The 24,817-nt window shown below is 43.7% G+C and overlaps 1 protein-coding gene and 1 pseudogene across 3 annotated transcripts in view; one reads left to right on the forward strand and one right to left on the reverse strand.

Moving 5' to 3' along the window:
• Nucleotides 1-507: 507 nt before the first annotated feature.
• The window catches only part of LOC147892178 (uncharacterized), a 180,536-nt gene continuing 156,226 nt past the window's right edge, over nucleotides 508-24,817 (forward strand). For 2 of the 3 annotated variants that reach the window (XM_087388266.1, XM_087388268.1), the window contains exons 1-2: nucleotides 508-639; nucleotides 768-926. In XM_087388266.1, coding sequence (XP_087244392.1) covers nucleotides 769-926 — 158 coding nt within the window. In that variant the 5' untranslated portion in view covers nucleotides 508-639; nucleotide 768. Of the gene's footprint in view, nucleotides 640-745; nucleotides 927-24,817 lie in introns of all 3 variants that reach the window. The other variant, XM_087388267.1, reaches the window with a different exon arrangement.
• Nucleotides 13,741-15,961, reverse strand: LOC147892179 (uncharacterized; annotated as a pseudogene).

The following is a 24,817-nucleotide window of genomic DNA, read 5'->3' on the forward strand; positions in this document are numbered from 1 at the left end:
AAAGATCGATGAGCAAAAGAGAGGGGAGAAAAGAGGTGGAAGAGGTGTGTGGTGGATGGACCATCAAGGGACTTCGCTATTTTGGCAAGAGTAAAGGTGGTGTCAAAGAGACAAAGAGAGCCTCTAGTCCCTTTGCTATTTTGGCAAGAGTAAAGGTGGTGTCATACAAGAGACAAAGAGCGAAAAGACAAAACCATTTAGGATCTCCATAACAACAAAAGGCGAGAACATTTAGGACCTCCACAAGCAATCAGAAACCTTAAACCCTGAACACATTAGAAGCTTTGAAACTAGAACACATTAGAAGCTCTGAAACTACTACTAACGCACACTTAAAGCTCCTACTAACCGCATGGTCAAATTGACCAAATGAACTAACTTCAAAACTATGGTCCTGAAAACCAAGACATCCCTTGCAAGGGGCCAAAAAAAAGAGACATGAGAAGCTGTGAGGGGAGGACAAGTGGCATTTTGGCATGACAAGTAGGCTACCACTGAAAAGCCGAGCCTTGAGCTTTTTATGCACACGAGCATTTATTTACCCTAATCACACTCTCTCGATCAATCGTGGGAGCATTGTTGTTGGCATTTTCGGACGAAGATCGGACAATCACACACATCATTCATCCTTCAATTCATGTAAGTTTCTCTTTCAATCCATATATTTCAGATTGTGGCTTGAATCCTTGTTGCTCTTCCGCAGTTTTATTGTCTTTCCATTTCATCCAACTAAATTTATGTCGAGTGACAATCCTGCGCTCCTACAGAATGCCTGCCATTCTCGTGCGATCTTTACCGGGCTCAGCCATGAGGATCTCCCCGTGCCACTCCGTCGCTCTTCTCCTCTTCATCCTCACGGCTACCAGTTCCTCTCATGCTGCCGATGTCCCGTTCGACGTCCGCCAACACCTCTCCACCACGACCAGGTTCGTTTTTGTTCCCTACTGTGTTTCTTGTTCCCGCCTACGCGAGTGGACGCAGACACGTGACCGATTTGCACACAAAAGCACGACAGAACCCAGCACCACATATGCAGAAGAAAAGGTCATGTCACCTGGATGCTTTAGTCGCGTGCATTATAATTTTCTTGCGTTATATATTTGCTGATGACCGCAAACATTTTGTGCAGTTTAATTCTAACTTTGGGGTCTTGTGAAGCACATTGCTCCACCAATGCATCGCGAGGCTTGACCTTAAGTGAAACAACGAGGCACAGGGTGCTGGGAACATTGCCTTTTCCCTTTTCATTGTTGATGAGCCACAAAGCAACCAGACCTTCAAGGTGAAATTAAAAGGGATACAATCAAAAGCTCAACACAAAGTGTGCACATAAAAGCAAAGGCATGCATTACAATGCAAAAACAACTACAAAAAATACCCATGTACTCAGAAGCTTCAACGATGACCTTAGCGCAACCAAAACGTTTCCATTACAACTCCATTAAGGCTAATGGCTAACAAATCTATATGGTTTAAGCAATAGATAAGCGAAGATACTACTTGTAGTGGACATGTTGAAGAATGAGGTAGCATAAGATGGATAATGAGCTACTCAATGATTTTGCACTAAATAACGTCAAGGGTGAACTAAATCGTTGTCAAGAAAATATTTGTTAAAATCTAGCACGCTTGACAAAAGAACAAGCATGAAATACAAAAGCTTAGGGAAATTTTGCATGAACCAGGTCTTGAGAGAAAACAACATAGTAGTTTTGATGAGCCTTGAGACTTGGGATATGTCTTTGTCCATAAGAGAGAAAAGGTTTGTGCTTATGAGCATATCTTTTGTATAGGTTCTAAGCTACCAAGTAAATGAATGAACAATACACGTTTTCCTTTTAAACTTTTTTATTTAGTACTATGTTTTATGACATTTAAACATGCAAGTGAGCATATTTTGTCATCCTTGAGATAGAGGGGGAAATTAAAAGGCTCATGGCCTCCTTTCCAAGAAATATTTGATCATAGCATTGGATTCGTGCCTTTTATATTTTCAACTTCTTTAAAATCTATGGCAAATTTGTCATCAGCGATAGCTTAGGGAATGTAGGATACATGGGCCAATTTGTTACACCTAATGAATGATAGATCAGTTGCAGCCTGTTTTGTCTAAAATATGAGTGTTTTTACAAATAGGAAGGCATGTTGTGATGAAGAGGGTATGGGAATATAAATTCCAAACCATGTAATACAATAAAATTTGAAGTGTGGGAACTCGCAAGTGCCATTATGTTTCAATATGAAGCTGAGAAGAACACCAAAAGGACCAATAATAGGTCGCTTCTCAACAAATGATATCCCATGAGTGCTTACTAGCATTTGATACTTTCTGATCTATGAACTAGGCTAGACAGGGGTGTCCATTATCACCACTACTATTTGCTCTTTGGACGATGCCGTTGGCTGGGATGCTAAAGAAAGGTATGCTCGCTGATGAGTTTAGAGGGATTATCTTACCCTCGGGTTCACAATTCAGTGCTCAGATTTTTGTCGACGATTTGATGGTTTTTGCACAAAAATCCAAGGAAACCTATACAGAGGTATCTTGCAGCGGAAGACTTGAGAGTGTCACAGGAATTACATGCGGAAGTGTTAACTATGGAATTCACAAAAGAGAGGCTTAGAGTCCCACCAAACCGTGGTCCTCTGACCTTACCAAAAGTTGTACTAGCATCACCTTGGCACCTCTACATCCCTGAGCCCGCGTGGTCCTCTCTGACCTTCTGTAGACTTAGCCACCATGTGCCGGTCCTTGCACCTTGCTGCTCTCTATGTCAGCCTAGATGTGCAGCCCTACGAAGCTCTTTGTCTGCAGTCCTTCTGTAGACCTCCAGAAGTAGGCCCTACTCTTGCTGATCTACTGCTCCAATCTGCTGGGCTGATTGCTGCTCTGGTGGATGTGGAATGAGGCGGCCCCAAGGCCCCCTTTATACAGGACTGGATGCCCCTCAATATGGCCAACTGAGGGGATTTGGGCTGACACAAACAGCCCCGTTCCCACCCGACTTAATACCCGCTTAGTGGGGGCACATTTGTAGAGGTTAGCTGGCCTTGCCTGGCCATGTGGCAGGCTGCCACTGGCCCTAGGCAGGCACCAAACCCTACCTGTTCCTGGCCGCCCAAAACCACTCCAAACAAGGGTGCCTACCTGCTGCACATGGTCCACACCTGTTCTGGACCCTTCCAGGCCCTAGAGCCTGTCCAGACAGCTCGCTGACAGCCTCCGTACAGCTGCTGATGTCACCACCTCACCGCAGCCTTTCCTACCTGTAAACCCTCCGCAGATCTCTCCTCTCCAATCGTGGCACTTCCGTACCAGTTCTGCCCACGATGGTGGCCTCCAACTGCCAGGAACTTGCTTCTTTGTTGTGCTGCCCACATGGCAGCCACTATGCTTCCCATGTGGCAGTCCCTCAAACCCTAGGTCCCCCCCCATGCCCTTCTCATTTGGGAGCTTACAGATGGGGTGGTGACCAACGCTATTCCAACATCCCCTCGCATATCTTGGGCCGATGCTGACCCGCCGATGAAGATGTTCCAGTAGCTCCTATGTCATAGTCCTCTAGATCATTGCAGTGTTGATGTCGCTTTTTGGCTTTCCATCCAAAGGCTCTTGCTCTGCCAAGTCCGGTTCCGCATAAGCACAGTACATAGGTCCATCTTTGGTAGCACCTGATGGCACCACTTCCTTTGGTCACGTAGCCACCTCCAAACTCGAGCACTCAGGAACCAACATCCTCCAGCTGTCCCCCTCATGATGGGTGAACAGCCTGAAGTCCTCTAGGCACCATTCTCCCAGGGTCCGTTGCAACCAGCCCTTCATCTGGCAAGGTCTGTAGCCAAATAACATACTCAGGAAATCAAATCCCAAGCATAACTTCGTGCTGGACCATAAGTATCCATGTGTAGTCCTGTGGTATCCCCCTCTAAATCACAACATCCACTTGACTCTGAGTCCTCCGTTCCTATTGAAGAATCCCCCTCTGTGTCAGTAATACCAACCAAGCACCCACCGAGAGATGTCACCAAGAAAAGTTCCTCTGTGACCACATTGGCTTTTAACTCCTTTGACTTTGAGCGCTTCTTCTGACCAGCCTTTTTCTTTCTGCAGTCCTTTGCAAAATGTCTAGGCTCATCACAATAGAAGCATTTCTTTTCTTTCTTCCTCTTCTTCTTGTTTTCTTCGTTTTGAAGAGTCCACTCCTTCATCAGATTTGTCCTTCTTGGGCTTGCCTTTGCAAGGCTTATCCCTACCCTTGCCTTTGCTCCTACTAGGGCTTTATCATGTTTTTTCTCCTGAGCTTCTTACCACAGAAGCAATGATACCAACTCCTCGAACGTCATTGGCACCGCCCTCTGCCGTGAAATCATTGTAGTCACAAAACTACTGTAGCTCCTAGAGAGCATTCCTAGCAGTAGCTTAGCAATCCTGGTTGAACTTGTCCTTTGACCAACTGTCGCCAGCTAACCCGCACCATCTTCATCTTGGTGATGGGCTCTTGTATTGAATCCCCCTCATCCGAGGAAGCAAGGATGAGGGAAGACTCAAGAGAGTAAGGGATTGCTGGCCCAAATGGAGAACTAGTGCAGAGAACTAGTTGGCTGCTTGAATAGCCATTTTGGGCCTCCACAAGCTCCAATTTGAGAGGCAGGGGAGCATGCTGCAATGTTGAAGAGGAGGGATGGCTTTGAGGCAAGGGAAGTTGAGGTGAAAGGGTGAGATAGCAAAGGAGTTGACTGGAGGCTGGAGCAAAGAAAGAGGCCGCAAACAGACGATATCGGCGCGTGGAAAAAGAGGCGCATGAGGTTCTAGGTTGTAGACGTTTCGCTGAAACCTACGCCGTTTCAGCCAAACGTTTCTAGGTGAAATATTTTGATTAATGAGTGAAACACACTAGTGTATCGGTACATATGTGACTATATTTGGGTGTTGATGACATTGGTAGGTAGTTACTCTTGTTTTGAGTGATTATCACGACTTGAAATGGTACTATTTGTTGTGTTTTTGGAGGATGAGTTTGGGCATGCTCCTCGATTCATCTTAATATATATCCATACACAGGTAGAATGCATAATTCAACGCCAAATTTCCAAGCCAGAAGAGCCAAAGAGTGTAGAAATCTCCAAAGAGTGTAGAAATCTCGAATGTGTTGCCAAATAGGCCCCTAGCAATTGAGGAATAGCATCGTGCTCAAATCACAATCAGCCCAGATGCCTTGTGGTAGCTAGCATCTGGTCCAGATGGTGCCCAGGTGCATCCAACCGTGAGAAACTTCCCTCAAACCATCAGCGCTGGCATAAAGAGGTGCAAGGAAGAGGTAGAAGTCGATGTGGGTAAACTGGAAGTGTGGATACTCTAGAGAGTGCAAAAGTGCATAAATATTGAGCAAACAATGCCAGAATGCAAATTGCAAATAGGGTATAGGTATGCACATCCATGAAGATGTGGGATTGTAGGTGCCAGAAGTGCACAATTATGCCCTAAAGCAAATCACGATTGGAGAGGCATCAAGATGCACAAAATGAACAATGGCTATGGTACAAAGAAATGATGGCTGGCTGGTTTTGCAAGAGCATGCAGGCGTTCTTGTACAAAACATGTAATGATGACAAGGAACTAGCAAACATCTCTTCTAAACAAGAGAAAGCAAGAAAAGCTAAAGAAAACAATGAAAAAGCTGTAAGAAGCTAAAAACGGCATATTTTCTATTTGATAAAAAATTATGCAAGTATGCTAACCTATATTAATTGAAATAAATAAGGAATTAAAAATAACAATTTTATTAATTGGCCCTGGTTTTGGTGAGTTGCTGGAGAGTTCGTGGCAATCTTTTGCGCACTGTTTAGCCTGCTTGTTTTGGTGAGTCAGTGGCACAGTCCTTTGCCTACTCCAGTCATCTGCTAGCAGTTCTGCCCTAGGTTGTGACCATCACATGTGGGGGGCTTCCTTCGCAGTTATCAGCAGAGTTTTTCCCCTGACTCTTTTGTCGATTTCCATCTTTCCCCCACTCGAGTTTTCTTGCTGTTCTGGGCTGCTGATGTGCAGACTCATCAATAGACAATGAACTAGCCAGATAGAGAAACCACCAAAATATATATTTCCGTCCAAAACTATGGACACAATACAAAATAGATAGATCGAGAGTCCCACCAATGGTGTGGTCCTCTGATCTAACCACAAGGTCCTTCTCCAATCTGCTGGCTATCTCTAGACTCGAGCCTGCGTGCTCCACCTCGAGCGTCTGTAGACTTTCCGTCCAGTGTGTTCTTCTCCACCTTTCTGCCTGTGAATCAGCCTAGGTGGGCAGCCCCTGCCAAGCTTTGTCTGCAGCACACAGGTCCCCTTGGTCCTCCTGAATGTAGGCCACAAGATAACTGTTCCACTGCTCCAACCTGCTTGTGAATGGCTGCTCCAGAAGATGATGATCTCAGCACCTTGCTGCCCTAGTAGACAGCCAAGGTTTAGCCCTTCCTGGCTAAGTCTGCAGCCCTTGTTGCACTCTCTCACCTCCTGTAGATAGGCCCAGAGAGTAGGCTCCCTGCTGCTCCTTTCTGCCCTGGAACTGCTGGCTATGCTGGATGATTAATGGGGCATGAAGCCCCTCCTTTTATAGGCCTAGGGGCCTGTCAAAAACCCGACCAGTCTGTCCCAATCTGGGCCGACTGGACAGACCAGGTTAGCTGGCCCAACCGACCTGGTTGGCTCAGCCCAACCAGCCCTTTAAGGGCTCACAAAACTAGGCCTTTATGGCCCACACTTTTAGGGCTTGTGGCCCTCCAATCAAGGCAAGGGCCCAGCCCCTAGGTCAGCCCTAGATAAGGCCTGGTTGGCTGCCTCAAAGCAGCCCAACCAGCCTCTCTCCTGGCCGACCCATGTGCTGGTCTGTCCCGCCTCTGCTGCGCCACTTGTATGCAGTGCCGTACTGTTCCGTACATTGCTGATGTCATCGCGCCTTTCATAGGATCCTGCTGCAGTCCATTGAGTGCCTCATGCCAGGCCTGATCAAAGACACTGTGTCCCCGCCATCTTCCTGCACATGAGCTGCTCCTGATGCAGCCTTTCATCCTTGGGATACCCCACCAACCATGAATGCTCGAGATCTGTCCCAGATCCACACATCCAGGTAATCTCTCTTTGGGCACATCCTACCCTAGGTCTCCCTCCCCCACGCTCTCCTCATTTGGGGGCTTACTGATGGGGAGGTGACCTTTCCAACAGTTTTTGCCTAACAAATGTGCTCTACTATTGACACATTAAATACAAATCTCTGCACTCAGGAAACTTCTTTCCGTCGATTTAAGCTCACAATCAGAGGCGATGGCATCCAGATTATCCTCCCAGCCTATCTCATGGATTGCATGCACACAAGATACGTAATTCATTCTCTTCATGCCTATCCACAAGCCCACAAATCCCTAGATGGTTCCCTCCTGCCACATGTCATCATTTTAGACCTTTAGCTTGGTACACCATTTACCCCTCTCTTGGGGCACAATTAAAACATTTGCCCCATGGCATTCTTACACATTTAGGTGCACCTAGGCCTGAGCACTCAGAACCACCTAGTCGATGCCAATACACCCTCACCTAGGACCTTGGCAGTTACTTCCCTTGACCATTTAATTTACGCACATAAAATATTACAGAAGTCGGTCCTCTAAGGGAAAATGCCCACCGATCTTTCCGAGGTCATGCTATCTCGGCTAGAGCATAACATTCCTTCCCTCTTCAAGCATGAGCGTCCTCGATGATGAAATCTGGGAACACTCTCCATAACTGGTATACGGATTCCCAGGTAGCTTCTAATAGAGGGAGGTAGACCATGCCATGCAACCAACACCATGGGTATCTTCCGATTGCGCACTTGCATTGTTCCTTGGTCCAGGATTCTTGTTGGTTTGCGTCTTGCATTATCCTCTATCTCCTGAAACAAAACAACACCTTCGATTAGTGAGTCACTTGTATGCAAAAATTTCTTTAAACGAGAAACATGAAACACTGGATGCACTTTACAACCCTGTGGCAATTCTAATTTATAGGCTACCTTGACTATTCTTTTTAGAATTAACCATGGCCCACAATATCGAGGTGATAACTTAGCACACTCTCTTGCAGTCAAAGACTTAGAGTGCGAAGGAACTCTGAGAAAAACTTTTTCTCCTTCCTTAAATTCTCTAGCGGATCGGTGTTCATCCGCATATGCCTTAGCTCTATCCATAGCTTGACGGATGTTAGCTCTCGCAAGTGCTAGCATCTCCTGCATCTGAACCACAAAGTTCGCGGCACTAGGCACTTTTTGAGGTATTCCAACTATAGTTGGATTCGCTGGCCTATAACCATAGTTCAGTTCAAATGGACTGAACCCCGTAGAGGAATGTTTTCTATCATTGTAGGCAAACTCTAACAATGGCAACCACTTGTCCCATGTATGTTGCCTCAATGACACATATGCTCTAAGCATATCCTCTAAAATTTGGTTGATTCTTTCCGTCTGACCATCCGTTTCTGGATGATCCCCACCACTCATTCCCAACTCAGTCCTTAGTGTCTCAAATACTGCAGTCCAAAAATGACCGGTAAATTTGACATCTCTGTCTGACACTATGGATTTGGGTAATCCATGCAGACGAAATATATGTCTAATAAACAAATCCGCCACTTGCGGGGCACTAACAGATTCTCTAGTTGAAATGAAGTGAGCCATCTTGGTAAGACGATCAACCACCACAAGGATAGAATCATATCCACCTTGTGTCGTAGGCAGCCCTACAATAAAGTCCATGGAAATGCTCTCCCACTTACTTAGTGGTATCTCCAAGGGCTGTAAAAGTCCGGGTGGCTTCACCCGCTCTGCCTTACTTACCTGACACGAAAAACAACGTGTCACATATTCATGAATATGCTTTTTCATCTTTGGCCAAAAGAAATCTCGCTTCACGAGGTCATATGTCTTCTCGACTCCTGGATGTCCCGCACATGGGCTATCATAGCATTGTCGAATGACTCTCTGCCTGAGATCATTCTGATTAGGTACTACTACCTTGCCATTTCTTTTCAACATACCATCCCTTATGGCATATCTTGCATAAGTTTGGCCTTTTCTGGATGCTAGGTCATCCTTTTCCCCGGGTTTTAATACATGAGCCTTAGGCCAAAGGCTCTGGACGAACTCGTCCACCTTTTGAGTTTCTCTTATCTCGGTCATTAGAGCACTCTTTAACACCGTGAAACTCATGTTATGCATAATGCGTGACAACGCATCAACAACTTTATTATCCTTCCCTCTTCGGTACCGAATCGTCAAATTAAACTCTTGCATGAGTTCTGCCCACCTAGCTTGGTGGCCTCTCAAGTTAGGTTGTTTACTAAAATGTTTCAGAGTATCATGATCAACATCCACATAAAACTCTGATCCATACAAATAATGTCTCCATGTTTTCAAAGCATGGACAACAGCATACATCTCTAATTCATGAGTTGGCCAATTTCGTTGAGAGGGAGAAAGCTTCTTCCTTTCAAAGGCTACTGGCCTTCCCTCTTGGAGGAGAACTGCTCCTAGCGCAATGCCACTTGCATCGGTTTCAAGGAACAACGGTTTCTGGGGATCAACTATTTTTAACACCAGTCTTGAGACCACAACTTGTTTTATGGTGTTAAAACTTTCCTGTTGATTCTGTCCCCATATAAAAGATACTTTATCTGAGGTCAGATCAGTCAATGGCGATACTATTTCGGAATATCCTTTGATATGCCTTCGATAAAATTGGATAAATCCCAAGAATGATCGCAAAGCGGTCAAACTCTGAGGGATTGGCCAAGTCAGTATCGCAGCCACTTTCTTTGGATCAATTTCTATTTCCTTAGGAGTAATTATGAATCCTAAATATTCAAGTCTTACCATACACAGTATAGTTTTCTTTTTATTTACATAAAGACTGGCTTTCCTCAAAGTACTGAACACTATTCTTAAGTGTTCATGATGCTTAGTAATACTTTTACTGAATACCAGAATATCGTCAATAAAATGTACTACAAACTTTCCGATATACGGACGTAGTAAATCGTTCATAAGCATGACGAATGTAGCTGGAGCATTGGTAAGTCCAAAGGGCATTACCAAAAACTCATAATGTCCAAACCTACTTCTAAAAGCAGTTTTATGCACATCCTCGGCTCTAATACGGATCTGATGGTAGCCAGACTTAAGATCTATCTTACTGAAAATTACGGCCCCATGTAATGCATCTAGCAAATCATCGATCCGAGCCATCGGATACCTGTGCTTAATAGTGATATTATTCAATGCTCTGTAATCTATACAGAGACGACAAGTATCATCCTTCTTCTTCTTTAATATCATTGGCGAAGCAAAAGGTGAAAAACTGGGTTGAATGTGCCCCAGCTTGAGGTATTCTTCCAGTTGTCTTCGCACCTCAGCTTCTTCTGTAAAGCTTAATCTATAGGGAGGTCTATTTACAGGTTCTGCCCCCGGGATAAGCTCAATTTTATGCTGAACATTCCGCTCTGGAAGTAACCCATAAGGTAACTCATCCCTAAAACTATCAGAGTACTTCTCCGATATCTCTTTAGCCAACTCGGCCATTTCCCCATCTTGGGTAGCCTCGGTGCTAGCCGATGCATCATCAATTGACTCTACCGATGCTATACACAGACAGAGAAACTCTTTCGGAGTCTTCCGAATTTCCATGGCTGAAATCAATGGTCCTCGAGGTAAATCCTTTTCACCTCGCAAAACATATTCTACCCCGTGTATCTTAAACTGGTAAATATGCTTTTTCCAATCAATGGCTGGAATTTTCCATAAATGCCAAGCCATGCCTAGGGCTATATCTGCGTGAGCAAGCCTGGTCAACTCAAAGTCCAGCTTCTCAATATAGTCATGAATTCGAAGTTCCAACTGGGTAACCCTGTGGTCCCATACTTCAGTTGAACTTCCGTCCGCCATCCTGACCGTATAAGCATAGTCAGACGGACTAGTTTTCAACTTGAGCCTCTTAATAAGCTTCGAGTTAATTACATTGTGCGTTGACGCTGAGTCAAACAATACAATCACATCATGATTGGCTACTTGCCCTTTCATTTTAATCAACTCGAGCTCATCGAAAACCGTATACCCCGTTGCTGCGGGCTTTGAAAGGATGTTATTGGGTGCACCGCTTACTAACTTAGTAACAGACACACTTAACAACACAGGTACTAACCTCTAAGAAGGTCCTGCCAATTGCATCTGCATATGTTCCGCATTGTGACTCTCCTGTATTTCCACGTCGCATTTAGATATTATCATATTGGCCGTGCGACGGTCTTTGTTTAGTGGACAATCTTTCCACTGATGTTGCTGAAGGCAGCCGAAGCACAATCCTTCTTTTCTAGCTTTTTCTTTTTGCTCAGGGGTCAACGAGGACTTTGACCAAGCTCGGGCTGCCATTGGAGTTACTTTTCTTTTCACCCCAATGGTGGTACTTGTCTTTGCTTGTCCCTCAACTGGCTTCACCTGCTTGGTTTGGCCACTTGGCTGCGAGACACTTGCCTTTGAAGTCCATTTCCTCTGAAATCCCCCTTTTCTCGGGTACTCATGCTGAGTCCCTGCCTGCACAAACCCACTAGGTCTGCCTCTGGCATCCTCATAGTTCAGGGCTACTGCAATCGATTCATCTAATGTAGTCACATATTTAGCCCGAACTTCCATTTTAATCCTGTCGTTCAGTCCATAGATATAGCCTTTCAACTGAACCGACATAGGAAGAGGGTCTGTTATTTTCATAACACATTCCCTGAACTTGTCAGTGTACTCTGCCACCGACAAATTCCTCTGGCGAAGGCTTCTGTAAGCATCCCAAGCTCGGGACTCTTCGTCAGGTGGAAGAAAGTGTTTCTTAAATTCAGCCTTAAACCCTTCCCAGGTGGTAGAGGCAACCTGATCTTTCTGTTGTTTTATCCACCACTTATCCGCTGCCTCAATAAACAGGTGAGTGGTCTCGCGGATTTTCTTTAGATCAGATCTGATTTCACAAATGGCAAAGGCTTCTTCCCACTTGTGTAACCAAACCTCGATCACATCAGAATTGCGCTCGGTCATCCGAACGAGCGTACTTTTTCGGTCTATAATTGGCAATATTAGGTACCTTGACCTTCGCACGTTCTGACGAGTGTATACTGGGCTCTGGCTCTACTCCTTTTCATTTCTAGATGGTCTAGCCGACAAGGTTTGCACCATCTCTCTAAGTTTATTTTGACCAGCGTTCACTTGAAGCTGCTGGTTCATGATCTGTTGTAAGGCATCTTCCGCACAGAAATCCTACCCACCAGAGTAGGTGCTATGTGGTGGGACACTCGTTGCGTAGATCGCGCTCTAGATTCACCAGGATTTACCCTGGAATCTTGTCCCTCTGCCTCCATTCTTTCAAAAGGAAAAATAGAATTTATTTATTTTTTCACTTCTTTCCGCACGCCAAAACTCCAAAAGTATATCACACTTCAAATTCCCCTTTGCTGTACAGGAATAAATAGACTGCAAACTGAAAACTGAAAATTTGTATAGAAGGGAAAAAAAAATGCCCCCTGGAAGCTCCACGAAGTCTTGAGAGGATACTCCTATCCGAGCCTATTCAGATCTTCAATAAAATAGTCGAACCAACTTCAAGAATGAAGATAGGCGTTTTGATGCGCAGTAGTCTGGTTCAATATGAATTTCGTCTCTCAACTTCAGCTAAGAAATCCCGATTTATTTCCCTGGTCCTAAACTAGCTGCAGATCAGCGAGTGTTCAAGACTACTTCACGCCTGTCTTCCGAGATTCCTACGTGAACGGTACGTCCCTGCAATATCCCGGAGTCCTAGTCTCGAATTCCTTTGCATGATACCAGGTATGAACCTGCGATGACGTCCAACAGCTACGCCGTTCATCCACGCTACCCAGATAACCAGCAGCTTGGCTGTATCGTCGTCCTAAAGGTAACCACCCGTAATCCTTGCATGATGCCAACGAAAGAGATAGCTAAACCCGTGACCACCTAATAGCACGCGTCGCTCGCCGTCACATGCCCAATACACCCTGCGCTCCCTTCATATGCAACTCGTATGAATCCCATCGTCCAGCCTGAGCGCTCTGATACCAAATGACACCATAGTTGTAAGACACGTTAAGACACGACACGTTAGACACGCTTTAGACACGAGTGTCTAAAGTGTCTTAAAGATAAGACACGTAAGACACGTTTTCCAGTTATAATAATATTAAATAAATATTAAATTTAAAAATATAAGTATGTATAAGTACAACTTGGTAGCATGACTAGCTGCTAGTTTTAAGTTTTAACATTTTAGAAGTACAATGTAGTTAAGAGTGAAGACTTCTCACTTGTCAATTAAGACTTAAAAGTTAAATGCCAAGACTCGAGACTTAAAAGTTAAAAGTTAAGACTCAAGACTCATGGGCTTGCAAGTCATGACTCACAACTTTAAGGTTTAAAGTGCAAACCAACAATTTGACATTCAAAATTCCAAATTACAACTTAAAAAGAGCCTAGAGGGCTACATAGATGATAGACTGATAGTCCATCATCATAGATCAATAAAGTTTAAACATATGTCATAAATAACTCGGCCAATGCCAACAATCTAGTAGTCACATGTGACATGAATGAAATCTGAATCCTCATACATATAACTGAATGGGAAACTTTTGAATCTCAAGAGTCAAGTCTCTCAAGACTCATCCTAGTCTGAATCTGCTAGGTCACTGCCACTGCTGGATCCAAATTCACCATCAGTGATAGTGTTACCCTTATTATCATACTGTGGCTCCTCAGGCACCTCATCCTCCTCCTCCTCCTCCTCATCCTCCCCCTGCTCCTCGTCCAAGGCAGACCGCATAGGTGTATCTGACGAGGTACTAGCCATAGCCACGGCTCTGCCATGGCCACGTCGGATGGCACAACCACGACCTCGTGCTCCTCTTCCACCACTCCTGCCTCTGACTCTGCCTCTGCTTCTGCCCCTGCCCTCTGATGTGTCCCTCTGTGCTGGAATAGCAATGGCTGATGATGTTGATCTACGACGTGAACGAGTGACTTGTCTATCTATGCAGTTTCTCTCGCATGCTCCTGCTGCACATTCCTTTTGGTTCCAAATCCCGATTGGCATTTACAAATTGAGATTAAAGGAGTGAGAATCAAGATCAATCATCATCTACATTTACAGTTTACCTAACCAGGAATAGCAAATGCCAAACTTCAAAGATATATGTCTCAGCTCTCACCTGAGATAAAATCCGGAGAGCCAACTTCCGCACTCGAGGAGTGGAGTAGCCATATGTCTCCCACCACTCAATTGGCTTCACACAAATCTCTTTCCTTCTAGACGTGGGTCTAGAGAAGGAAACACCCACACTATTCAGATACTGAGAAAGCTCCAAGTCTAGCTTTAATTGCTCATCCTCTGAAAAAACCCTCCCTATGTAGGCATCTCTATCCGCCAATAACTCTGGCTTATTGAATAAATCAGCTGACTTAAACAGTGGATGCAAAAGTGTTGCAAGCCCATGGATGGGCCTACACATGAACTGCCATCTCGTATCCACTAGAGACCTTATTTCTTCCAATCTACATATCAACATAATTTGTAAATTATAATAAACACTGATAATGGATTTATGATAAGTGATGATTCATTACTTATCAATATAATGGACATAGACCAACCTTACCTCTCAGGTGCGAGGGAGTTACATGTACTCAGCGAAACACGCAACTGCTCCATGAAATGATGGACCAAGCCAAGAGTACTTCCCTCCATATCAGTCACCCGCAAGACATTGAATAAAGGATGGAGAGCTTTCACTATGGACTCCATGTCAGTCCAAAGTGAGTGATCCAAGCACATCCTCTGTACTGTCATGCTCTCTGACGTGGTAGAGTCACTATCTGTCGAAGAGCTGCATGCACTGCAAGAAGGCGCTCCAAAACAATGTGCATGTATGCAAAGCGTGTCTTCGATGGCCGGACAATTTCCAAGTTGCTATGCTCCCTGAATATGGCCAAGGCCTTGGGCTTCTTCTTAAAGAAGGCTGCAATGGTACTAGCAGTCTGCATTACACTAGCAATCCAAGGGAGCCGACCGATGTCCTCTATGAGAAGGTCTAGGCAATGTGAGGCACAAGGAGTCCATACAATGGAAGGAAACTGTGCCTCCACAAGCTCTCCCATCCTCACACAATTACTTGCATTGTCTGTAACAACTTGGACCACATTCTCAGGCCCTATCTCGATGATAGCTGCTCGGATATGTCAAGAGCTTTGTCAATTCTGCCTATCTCCTCCTCCAACACAGATGTCCTCATCGCACCATATGTCACACCTGTCCATGTATTTGTAGCTCCCACAGCTGCCACTGCCTTGATCGTCCTCTTCCACTGTGGTGTTTGTAGGACATTGAAAGAAAAATTGCATTCAATCACAGTCCTCCCAATTTCAATATCTGCCAAGCGCTGCCACTCTTTTTGCCAAGACTGTGTGGACAATGCACCTGATAAAGTCCCCTGGTTCTTTTTCGAAGTAGCCATAGTGGTGGATGGTGGTGAGGATGTAGCAAAAGCAATGCCCTCTTTCCTAGCCCTCTTCTCTGCATGAGAGGAACCGATAGCACTAGAGTCACTATCCATAGCATCATCAAGGTTGATAGTGTGAGACTCAGGCCCCAACAAATCCTCATCTTGCAAGGCAGTAGGCATGGTACTAGGTCCACCACAAAGTTTTGGATGATCTCTGATAACTTTCTGCACAATCTCAAAAGGAACAAAAGTACATCCACCAATTCCCCAACCACCAAGTCCAGACACATGGAGAATAAGACGTGTCGCTGAGCTCACAAAAGGCTCGCCACAATAATTGCACTTCCACTCTTTGTTTCCTGACCCCGTTGCCACAGCGGGGTTAATCATAGTGGTATGGATCCCCCAAAGTGGATTTGGAGGTTTAGGCATGGTAAATCTCTGCTGCTATGCTGTAATTCTCTGTTGCTATGCTGTAATTCTCTGCTGCTCTGACCTGCGACCTGTCATGTTGGCATGCACACGAGCATAATTCAATATAAATTTTGGGAGAAGTAGAACAAGCAAGTAAGCTGCAATCTATAGACTAATTGTGTTGAGAAATGCAATGCCAAGCAAGCTGCAATAGAAGCTTCAAGGCTCAAGCATTAAGCAGTAACAAGTCTCATGCATAAGGCATAAGCAATGCTAGTATGGTGCTATGCAGCCCTAAGGAGGCCAAATTAATTAGAGCTTTCAGCCCATACTTTGCCCCCTTTAAATTTACTGTTATACCAGCAGGCTCTTATATGAAACAAGCCCAGAAGGGGGCCAACTTTCTTAGGGCTTTCAGGAATCAGCCCATAATTGCCCCAATTTTTTGGGAAAGGAGAAAGCAAGATGCAGAGTGGAGCCTTCAAGGCCTTCAAAAACAGCACTATATAACGAGATAAAAGAAGGCTGAAGCAAACGATGCACAACGTGAACCTGAAGGCAAGCTGAGCTCCAACGTTGATGCTCGTCACCCAAACCAGCAGGCTGTAGAAGGTGCCAAAAATCGAACGTACGGTAAATCTGTACAGTATACGGCAGGTCCGTACAGTGTACGGCGAGTCTGTATGGCGGATACGTCGAGTCTATACGGGGTACGTCGAGTGTGTACGGCGAATCGTCAGCAGCTGTGCGGGAGAGGCGAAAGAGCGTACGGGTACGGACGGCATGTACGGCGAAACGAAAATGCTACTTTGCATTTGCAAAGTCTAAGGTTCCAAAACATAGGGTTTTTTAAAGTTTATAAAAAAATTTAGAGCATTTCTAAACGTGTCTTAAGGTAAGACACGTGTCTTAAGTGTCTTACCATAAGACACTCGTGTCTTAACAACCATGAATGACACATTAAATACAAATCTCTGCCTTCTTTTCTCGTATCATGAGCACTGGCAGAAAAACTCAGGAAACTTCTTCCCGTCGATTCAAGCTCACAATCACAGGCGATGGCATCCAGATTATCCTCCCAGCCTATCTCATGGATTGCATGCACACAAGATACGTAATTCATTCTCTTCATGCCTATCCACAAGCCCACAAATCCCTAGATGGTTCCCTCCTGCCACATGTCATCATTTTAGACCTTTAGCTTGGTACACCATTTACCCCTCTCTTGGGGCACAATTAAAACATTCGCCCCTTGGCATTCTTACACATTTAGGTGCACCTAGGCCTGAGCACTCAGAACCACCTAGTCGATGCCAATACACCCTCACCTAGGACCTTGGCAGTTACTTCCATTGACCATTTAATTTACGCACATAAAATATTACAGAAGTCGGTCCTCTAAGGGAAAATGCCCACCGATCTTTCCGAGGTCATGCTATCTCGGCTAGAGCATAACAACTATATGCTTTTAAATAGCAGTTAGTAAAAATTTGCAATCTCAAAACTCATCCAATGGGAATGCAACTCATGGATTTCTGTTTTTAAAATCGAGATAGAATGAAGAAATTGATGGAAATCCTGTTTTGAGCAGCAGTTTGTAGAAACTCAGCTTTGCCAACTATGTAAGTTTTTCATGTGCACTCGGAATAATATCTGTAGATATATGTGCTAAGGAAGACTTCACGTTTGCTTTCTTGCTTTTTTGTGAGTGGGAATAATACTAGCTTCTGCCATATTGTTTAGTAACACCTAATACGAAGACTAGGAAGTTGTTTTCTCTTTTGTGAAGTTGAAATTAGGGAAAAAGCAAGCTTTCTGTTGGGGCTCCTCTAATTTTCTTGACCATAAGAGATTAAAAAGTTTGATTTTTTGTGAAAAAGAAGGGAAGAGATAAAGTCTTGGGTGAGTATTAAAATATGTCTTAGTGGGCTTTAATGCTCAGCATAGAGATCTTTTGACTAGACTGCTTCGAGTACTAGATGCTTTGCATCTAAGATGGTCAAGTAGACAAGACTTAGCTTCAATAAGGGTTAGTTCTTGAAAATCCTGTATTGGAATTTTCTCAAGGGTCTCATTGTGTAAAAAACAACTAGCGAGATGTAAGAAAAGATGAAGAATTGTGATTTGTCACCAATGTGGAACTTAGTACTTTCTGAATCAAAGTAAAATCAATTGAAGACAAAATGGATACAATGCAAATGTCCATGGATACCTTAATGGACTTGGTCTGGAAAGAAAATCGTTATGGTTCCATTTTCGACTCCACGCATTCCCGTCTCTCAAGGAGCTTCTTATAGAGTCAATGTCTTAAAGGGTTTGAATCCTCATATGTTCAATGGTAAAAGACGGATAGACACATAGATGTCTTGAACAGTTTCCTTCATAAGTGGAAGGATAGACACAGTAGATGGTTAGGCAAGCGAAGCAATAGCACACATGAGCGAGGTGAAATATATGCATATTGAAGCGAAAGCTGATAAGAAATTAATTTTGGCAAACCGATGATTGAAAGACACACTTGAAGTGGAATAGTGATTATGCTATAATTTATTCCTCGGTTACACAATTTAGGCTTAAAATGCCATAGCAACCGAAGGTATGCATGTAACAATCCAATGCATACTACATGAGCTAAGTGCACACTAATGTTATGAAAAGTCAATATAATAATCGCCACTTCAGGATGTGAATCACATCATTTTGAGTCCCTCTGGCCAACATATGGGTCAAGGACACGATAAATCTATCAGTGTTGACATATAGTAGATTTGAAGACCAAAACCCTAGATTTTGGTGTTGCCAAGAAGACAATTAAAGGTCACAAACCTTGTGTTTGAACACAATAACCTTGTGCTTGAACACAATAACACACCCATATTTGAACACGCAATAGATTTGAATTATAAACCATAGATTTTGGTGTTGCCAAGAAGGCACACCATGAAACTACTTTGTGTTAATGTGCAGTAGATTTCAAGTCCCAAACCATCCTTTCTGGTGTTGCCAATAATAACAATTCCAAGGTCGCAAATATCTGTTTGATACACCATGATACTACTACATATTAACAACTCAATACCCACACCACTCATTTTGGTGTGGCATTGGGCACTTGGTTTTAGTATGAATGAAAACTCCATTACTATATTTGAGGTTACACATCTTGTACTTGAACACCGTGATACTATTGCATGTTAACACACACTAGATTTCAAGTCCCAAACATTATACATTTTGGTGTTGGTCACAAATCTTATGCTTGAACACCATGAAACTACTGCATGTTAACATGCAGTAGATTTTAAGTCCCAAACCTTTCATTTTGGTGGGGCATTGGGCACTTGGTTTCAATATGAATGGGAATTCCATTGTTGTATTTCTCTTCACACATCTTGTGCTTTAACATCATGAAAGTACGCATGTTAACACACATTAATTCAAGTCCAAACCATACATTTGGGTGTTGCCAAGAAGATAATTCAAAGGTAAAAGTTATATTGTGTGAACACCATGAAAACCATGAAACTAATGTGTGTTAACACAACGTGGATTTCAAATCCCAAATCATTCATTGTCGTGTGGCATTAGGTGTACTGAAACAATGTGGCTGAAGGTCGTACTTGCTCCCACAAACACAAAAGCAATAAAGCAAACGAGAAGTCTTTCTTACACATATATATACTAATATTGCTCCAAATGTGCCTCAAAAACTTATATAAGTTGGCAAAGCTGATTTTCTCCAGACGGCTGCTGAAAACAGGATTTCCATCAATTTCTTTAGCCTATATTAGAGCGCATTTGTTAGGCAAAAAACCCAAAATACTCCCAGATTTAAAACCCACATCATAAAGATCGTCAAAGTGGCATTTGTCGCGCCATCCAGTTAAAGTCTTCAAGTTATGCAAAATATCTTTATATCTACAACTTGTACTAGTCGGTTGGATCTCGGAGGATATCTAGCCCTATATAATTCTCATATTGGGGTGCTCCACTATCAACCAATTAGAGGAAACTAAAGCCCCCTTTCACCTTCATCCAGTGGCATTCTTTCAACACCGTACATATGATGATTTCTCTATTTCATCGTGCCATGGACAATTTCAAAACTCTCAGAAGCTGTCACAAGTTACTTCTACTCCTAAAACTTCATGAAAATAGGATGTATTGTGCATGATTCGCAACTCATTTCCGTCCATCATGCTACAAAGACTAGGAAGAATTTGTTGTTTTTAGAATTTGAAGTAGAACTTTTTATTTAAGGAATTAGTTGAGATTATTCTAATTTTCTTGTCCATAAGCAATTAACAAGTTTATTTTTTTGTAAAAGAAAAGAAGATGGAATTGAAGAGATAAAGTCGCGTGTGATCATTAAAATATCATCAGTAGTCTTAGTGACCTTCAATTCTCAGCATAGAGAGCTTTTGAATAGGCTGGTTGGAGTACTAGATGCTTTGCATCTAGGATGGTCAAGTAGACCATGGAAGACTTAGCTTCAACAAGGGTTAGTTCTTGAAAATCCTATATTGGAAACTTCTAAAGGGTCTCATTCCGAAGAATTTGGCTGACCAAAGGGAAGAAAGAGAAGCATTGTGGTTTGTCACCAATTTGGAACGTAGTACCGTTGGGAGTCAAAATAAAAACAATTGAAGATAGGATGGATTAGATACAAAAGTCCATGGATGCCCTAATGGACTGGTCATGGAAAGAAAATCCTTTCCATGGTTTAATTTTCAGCTCCACGCATTCCCGTTTCTCAAGGAGGTTCTTTGAAACTATCTTAGAGAGTCCATATCTTCAAGGGTTTGAAAGCTCCGTTTCTCAAGGAGCTTCTTTGAAACTATCTTATAGAGTCAATGTCTTCAAGGGTTTGAAAGCTCCTATGTTCAATGGTGAAGAGAAGGATAGAGACATAGATGTCATAAAGCATAGACACAAATATGTCTTCCTTTGTGGAAGGTCTTCATCATTTGAGAAGTACCATTTGTGGAAGAGTTTTCATGATTTGGGAAGTCTCTTGGTGGGTAGGCAAGCCTATACGTCACTGATGAACCTCAAAGAAAGTGGTAAGGTTTAGAGTTCCAAGAAGTGTTCAGAGTAGTCTCCTTTCCAAGTTTCTTTTCGAAAATGAATTAGAAAAGTCATGGGAAGCCTAGGAGAAGTTTCTTACAGATTTAAATTAGTATATAACGAAGTATGGGGAGGCTATCCTCAAACTTAAGGACATTATTGATTATTATAGGATCCGAGGTGAGGATTAAAAGAGGTCTATTGCCATGGGCTAAACCTATGGCGATGAGTTGGAATAGGCCCTTCGGGTGAGCATTGCAAGTTAAGATTGGGCCTAGGAGCATTGGACCATGGTTTAAAGTCATGGTTAATATTTGGCATATAAATGTTAGGTTAGGTCCTTGGGTGTGAGCACTAGAATTAGTGAGCAAGTAGCTTAGTGAAAGTTCCCTTAGGGGGCAAGCACCCTTAAGTAAGGCTACCCATACCCAAGGGGTTGGTGAAGCTAGTTCGTGGGGCTAGGGGTGAGTGAGCCTATGCTTTCTAGGACCTCCTCCATATAATCTGGTTAGGGGAAGCTGTTCTCATAGATTTGATTGAGTCACTAGTACTTCACAAGTAGCAGAAAGAAAACTCGATGTTAAAGAAAAGTAAATGCTTCTTATAGTAATCAAAAATATTAAGAAGGATGGTTTAGAAGAAAATGCAACATCCGGGAGTGTAAGCACACTGAAGAAAAGGTTTCGAGATATTGTTTGTGAGGACATGAATAAACTTCAAGGGGAAGGACATGTTATTAGGGTGACGACATACCTAGTGAGGGTGAACTAGGCCTAGGAGCAATGAACCATGAGCCGAAACAATGGCTATGAGTTAGCATAGGAATGCTAAGTTAGGCCCTTGAGGTGAGCATTACAAGTTTATGAGGGGGTACCTTATTAAAGGATCCCTAGGGGGCTAAACGTAAGGGTTGCCCACACCTAGGGTTAGTGAAGTTAGCTAATGGGGGTGAGGGAGGTAGCATCCACCTATGTCTTCTAGAATCTTCTCTCTAGCAAGATAAGGGGGAAACATCGAAGGGGACCTCCAGAACGCTCATGGTTGGGAGGTGAATTAGTTTGGCTGCAGTAAAGGTTCTAACTGTTGTGGGAGAACTGGAAACAGGAACATTTTAATAATTGCAACAGCCATGAACCAAGCACTATTGGACTTTTGGTATAAGAGAAGTCTGTCGTGCCCCCCATATGGGATCATCACATGACATTTAATTTCTTGTACACCCAGTATGTTTGTAGCACAATATGATGATTTGTGCACCGGCTGTACCATGATTGGCACACATTGGAAAGCATATTGTTGCAGACATAGCAAACATAGGTAAAACAGATGCAGGAGAAAGGCATGAGCAAGTGTCATCTTAAGCACCCACCAAGCTGCAATGTGGCCATTTAGCTGTTTGTCAGCTAGTTGCTTGCCACATGTAGCCGACCGGCATCCTTAACTATTGGCTTGGCCGACCTCAACTCAGCTGGTCAGGTCAGCCCTTTAATAGTCATGGCTAGTAAAGAGAACACTCTCATATAGAAAGGCAATGTTGGATTGATGCCTTTGTCTCTCATGCCTTCATGATCACACTTCTGCATTTAGTTTTGCAAAACATACATGTCTGTGAGAAATAAAGAAGCTTTGCATGACATGCATACGTACACAGTTTTGTGCATGTGTGCATGCAAGGATTGCTGTTTCTGTTGTGTGTGTTTACTGCCCTAGTGTGATCGTCGAAGCCAAAGGTGTGATCGTCGAAGCCAAAGGTGTGTGATCGTCGAAGCCAAGCCCTCCTGCAGCATTGACGAAACCTCCCTGTACCGTACCGTACAACCAGTACGGTTACCCGTACAGCCTGTACGGCGGTTTTCCGTACAGCGCACACGTTTTCCCTAGATTTGCCTGCGTGGTGTTTCGCTGTCTTTTTTTTGTCGCTCCCCAAATTTCTTGTGTAGCCTCATCCGTACAGTCGTACGGCACACGTGCATCGTCCGTACGTTTCTAGTTTTCTGTTTCTGCTGTGTAGTCTCCGTTCTGACCGTACACCTGCCCCCTTGTACAGCCCCGTATACGTGCTCCCTCCGTACAGCTCTATCCGTACAATCCTGCACGCTCCCCCACTTCCAATCGTACAACTACTTGGAGTTTTTTCTTGGGCTCCGTGTTTCTTCTCCGAACATATTGTGTTCCAGCCTAAAATCCTGCATTCCTATCTGTTTTGTTTTTTCTCCACGTTATACTCTTCCTATCCTTTCTGGTGGACCTCCTGTGAATACCTCCTTTGGGACTGGTTTTTTTAGCTTTTACTGCCCTTTTACAGGTATTTTCACTTAGAAGTCTCTCTTTTCACAAAGTCATGGCAGAGTATTCATATGAAAAAACGTTTCAAAAGGAGCGCACGGCTCCCTACAAGAAACAAAAGCAAATTGAGGGTGAGCATGACCCGATACATGAGACTCTTGAGGCTGAACTGGTATATGATATAATGCATGAAGGATTTGCAGATACTAGAAAAGAGTGGAAAGACTCGGTTCCTTCAGTTGGCCTCATGGTTGAGGTCGATGAAATTTTGGATCCGGTCAGAGAATATGCCAAGAATGCAGTCATTTTATTTTTTCCAGGCCGAATGCCACCTGCTGCAGAAATAGGCAATTGGTTGACACGTACATTGGCTGGCTCTTTTGTTCGTAAAGTACACTATGCGGCCAGAGGCTTTTTTGAGGTGATCATGGTGGATGAGATCCACAGACAAATGCTTTTAGAACACTCACCTCTTTTTTTTGGGCAGCAAATGGTGCATGTCTTGCCATGGTCTCCCACAAGAGACTATCAGGCTTTAATTCGACACAGATGCCCGGTTTGGGTCGAAGTTGTTGATTTCCCCCAATGTATGGCCTCGCTTTTGCCTAAAATTGCAGCATCTTTAGGTAAAGTGGTTTGCCCACCACGGCCAAATGGAAACTCAAACCCTCCAGTGGTCAGCAAAAATAAAAGCAGTAGACAGCCTGCTGGGAGTCAGGATAAAGGCAAAGCTCCAGTGGCTCCCAATGGGAATCTCACATCACTTTCACCTCCTGTCATTCAATCCTCGACCAAAGGACAGCAACCTTCAACTGATGGCTGGCAGAGTCCAAGAAAAGTTATTTCTGCTAGAAGAATTCCACCCCCCCGCACTTGGACTGGTGCCTCTTCTAGCGGGAATACCCCAGAGATAAACACAGGAATTGGGATTACATGGGCTGCAGTAACAGCCAGCAGAACACTCTTCTCTGAAGAAGAGGTTGCTGCGTTGCTGTCTACTTCTCAGGCGACTACTTCTTCTCAGGCGCGAGGTCTCGACCCTGAGATAGAAATGCAAGGCTGACCTCAAAAATTTTGCTGCTGTACATAGTTGTTACATTACTATAAATACCTGTATATATGACTGCTCACATCAAATGTCTCACGCTCAATGTCCAGGGCATGTGTGACAGTAGGAAATGGAAATCTGTGTGGCTGTACATCAACAGATTTCAGCCTGACATAGTGGCTTTACAAGAACACAACCAACATATGTATGCAGGCAAGACAGGACACTACTGTGGATATGATATTTTTTATGCTGGGGAGCACTCTTTCTCAGGGGTTGTCTTTCTGATCAAACATGAGCTTCAACCTATCATTGCATTAAATGACAATAAAGGCAAATGGCTCGTTCTCCAATGTCTTATTAGAGGAGAGGTGTTTGAATTTGCTTCAGTTTATGCACCTCAGTCCTCTAGAGAAAGAACTGCAATTTGG

This window comes from Dipteris shenzhenensis, chromosome 17, assembly GCF_047967505.1.
Source record: "Dipteris shenzhenensis isolate YYH24624 ecotype China chromosome 17, Dip_SZ_1.0, whole genome shotgun sequence".
Lineage (NCBI taxonomy): Eukaryota > Viridiplantae > Streptophyta > Polypodiopsida > Gleicheniales > Dipteridaceae > Dipteris > Dipteris shenzhenensis.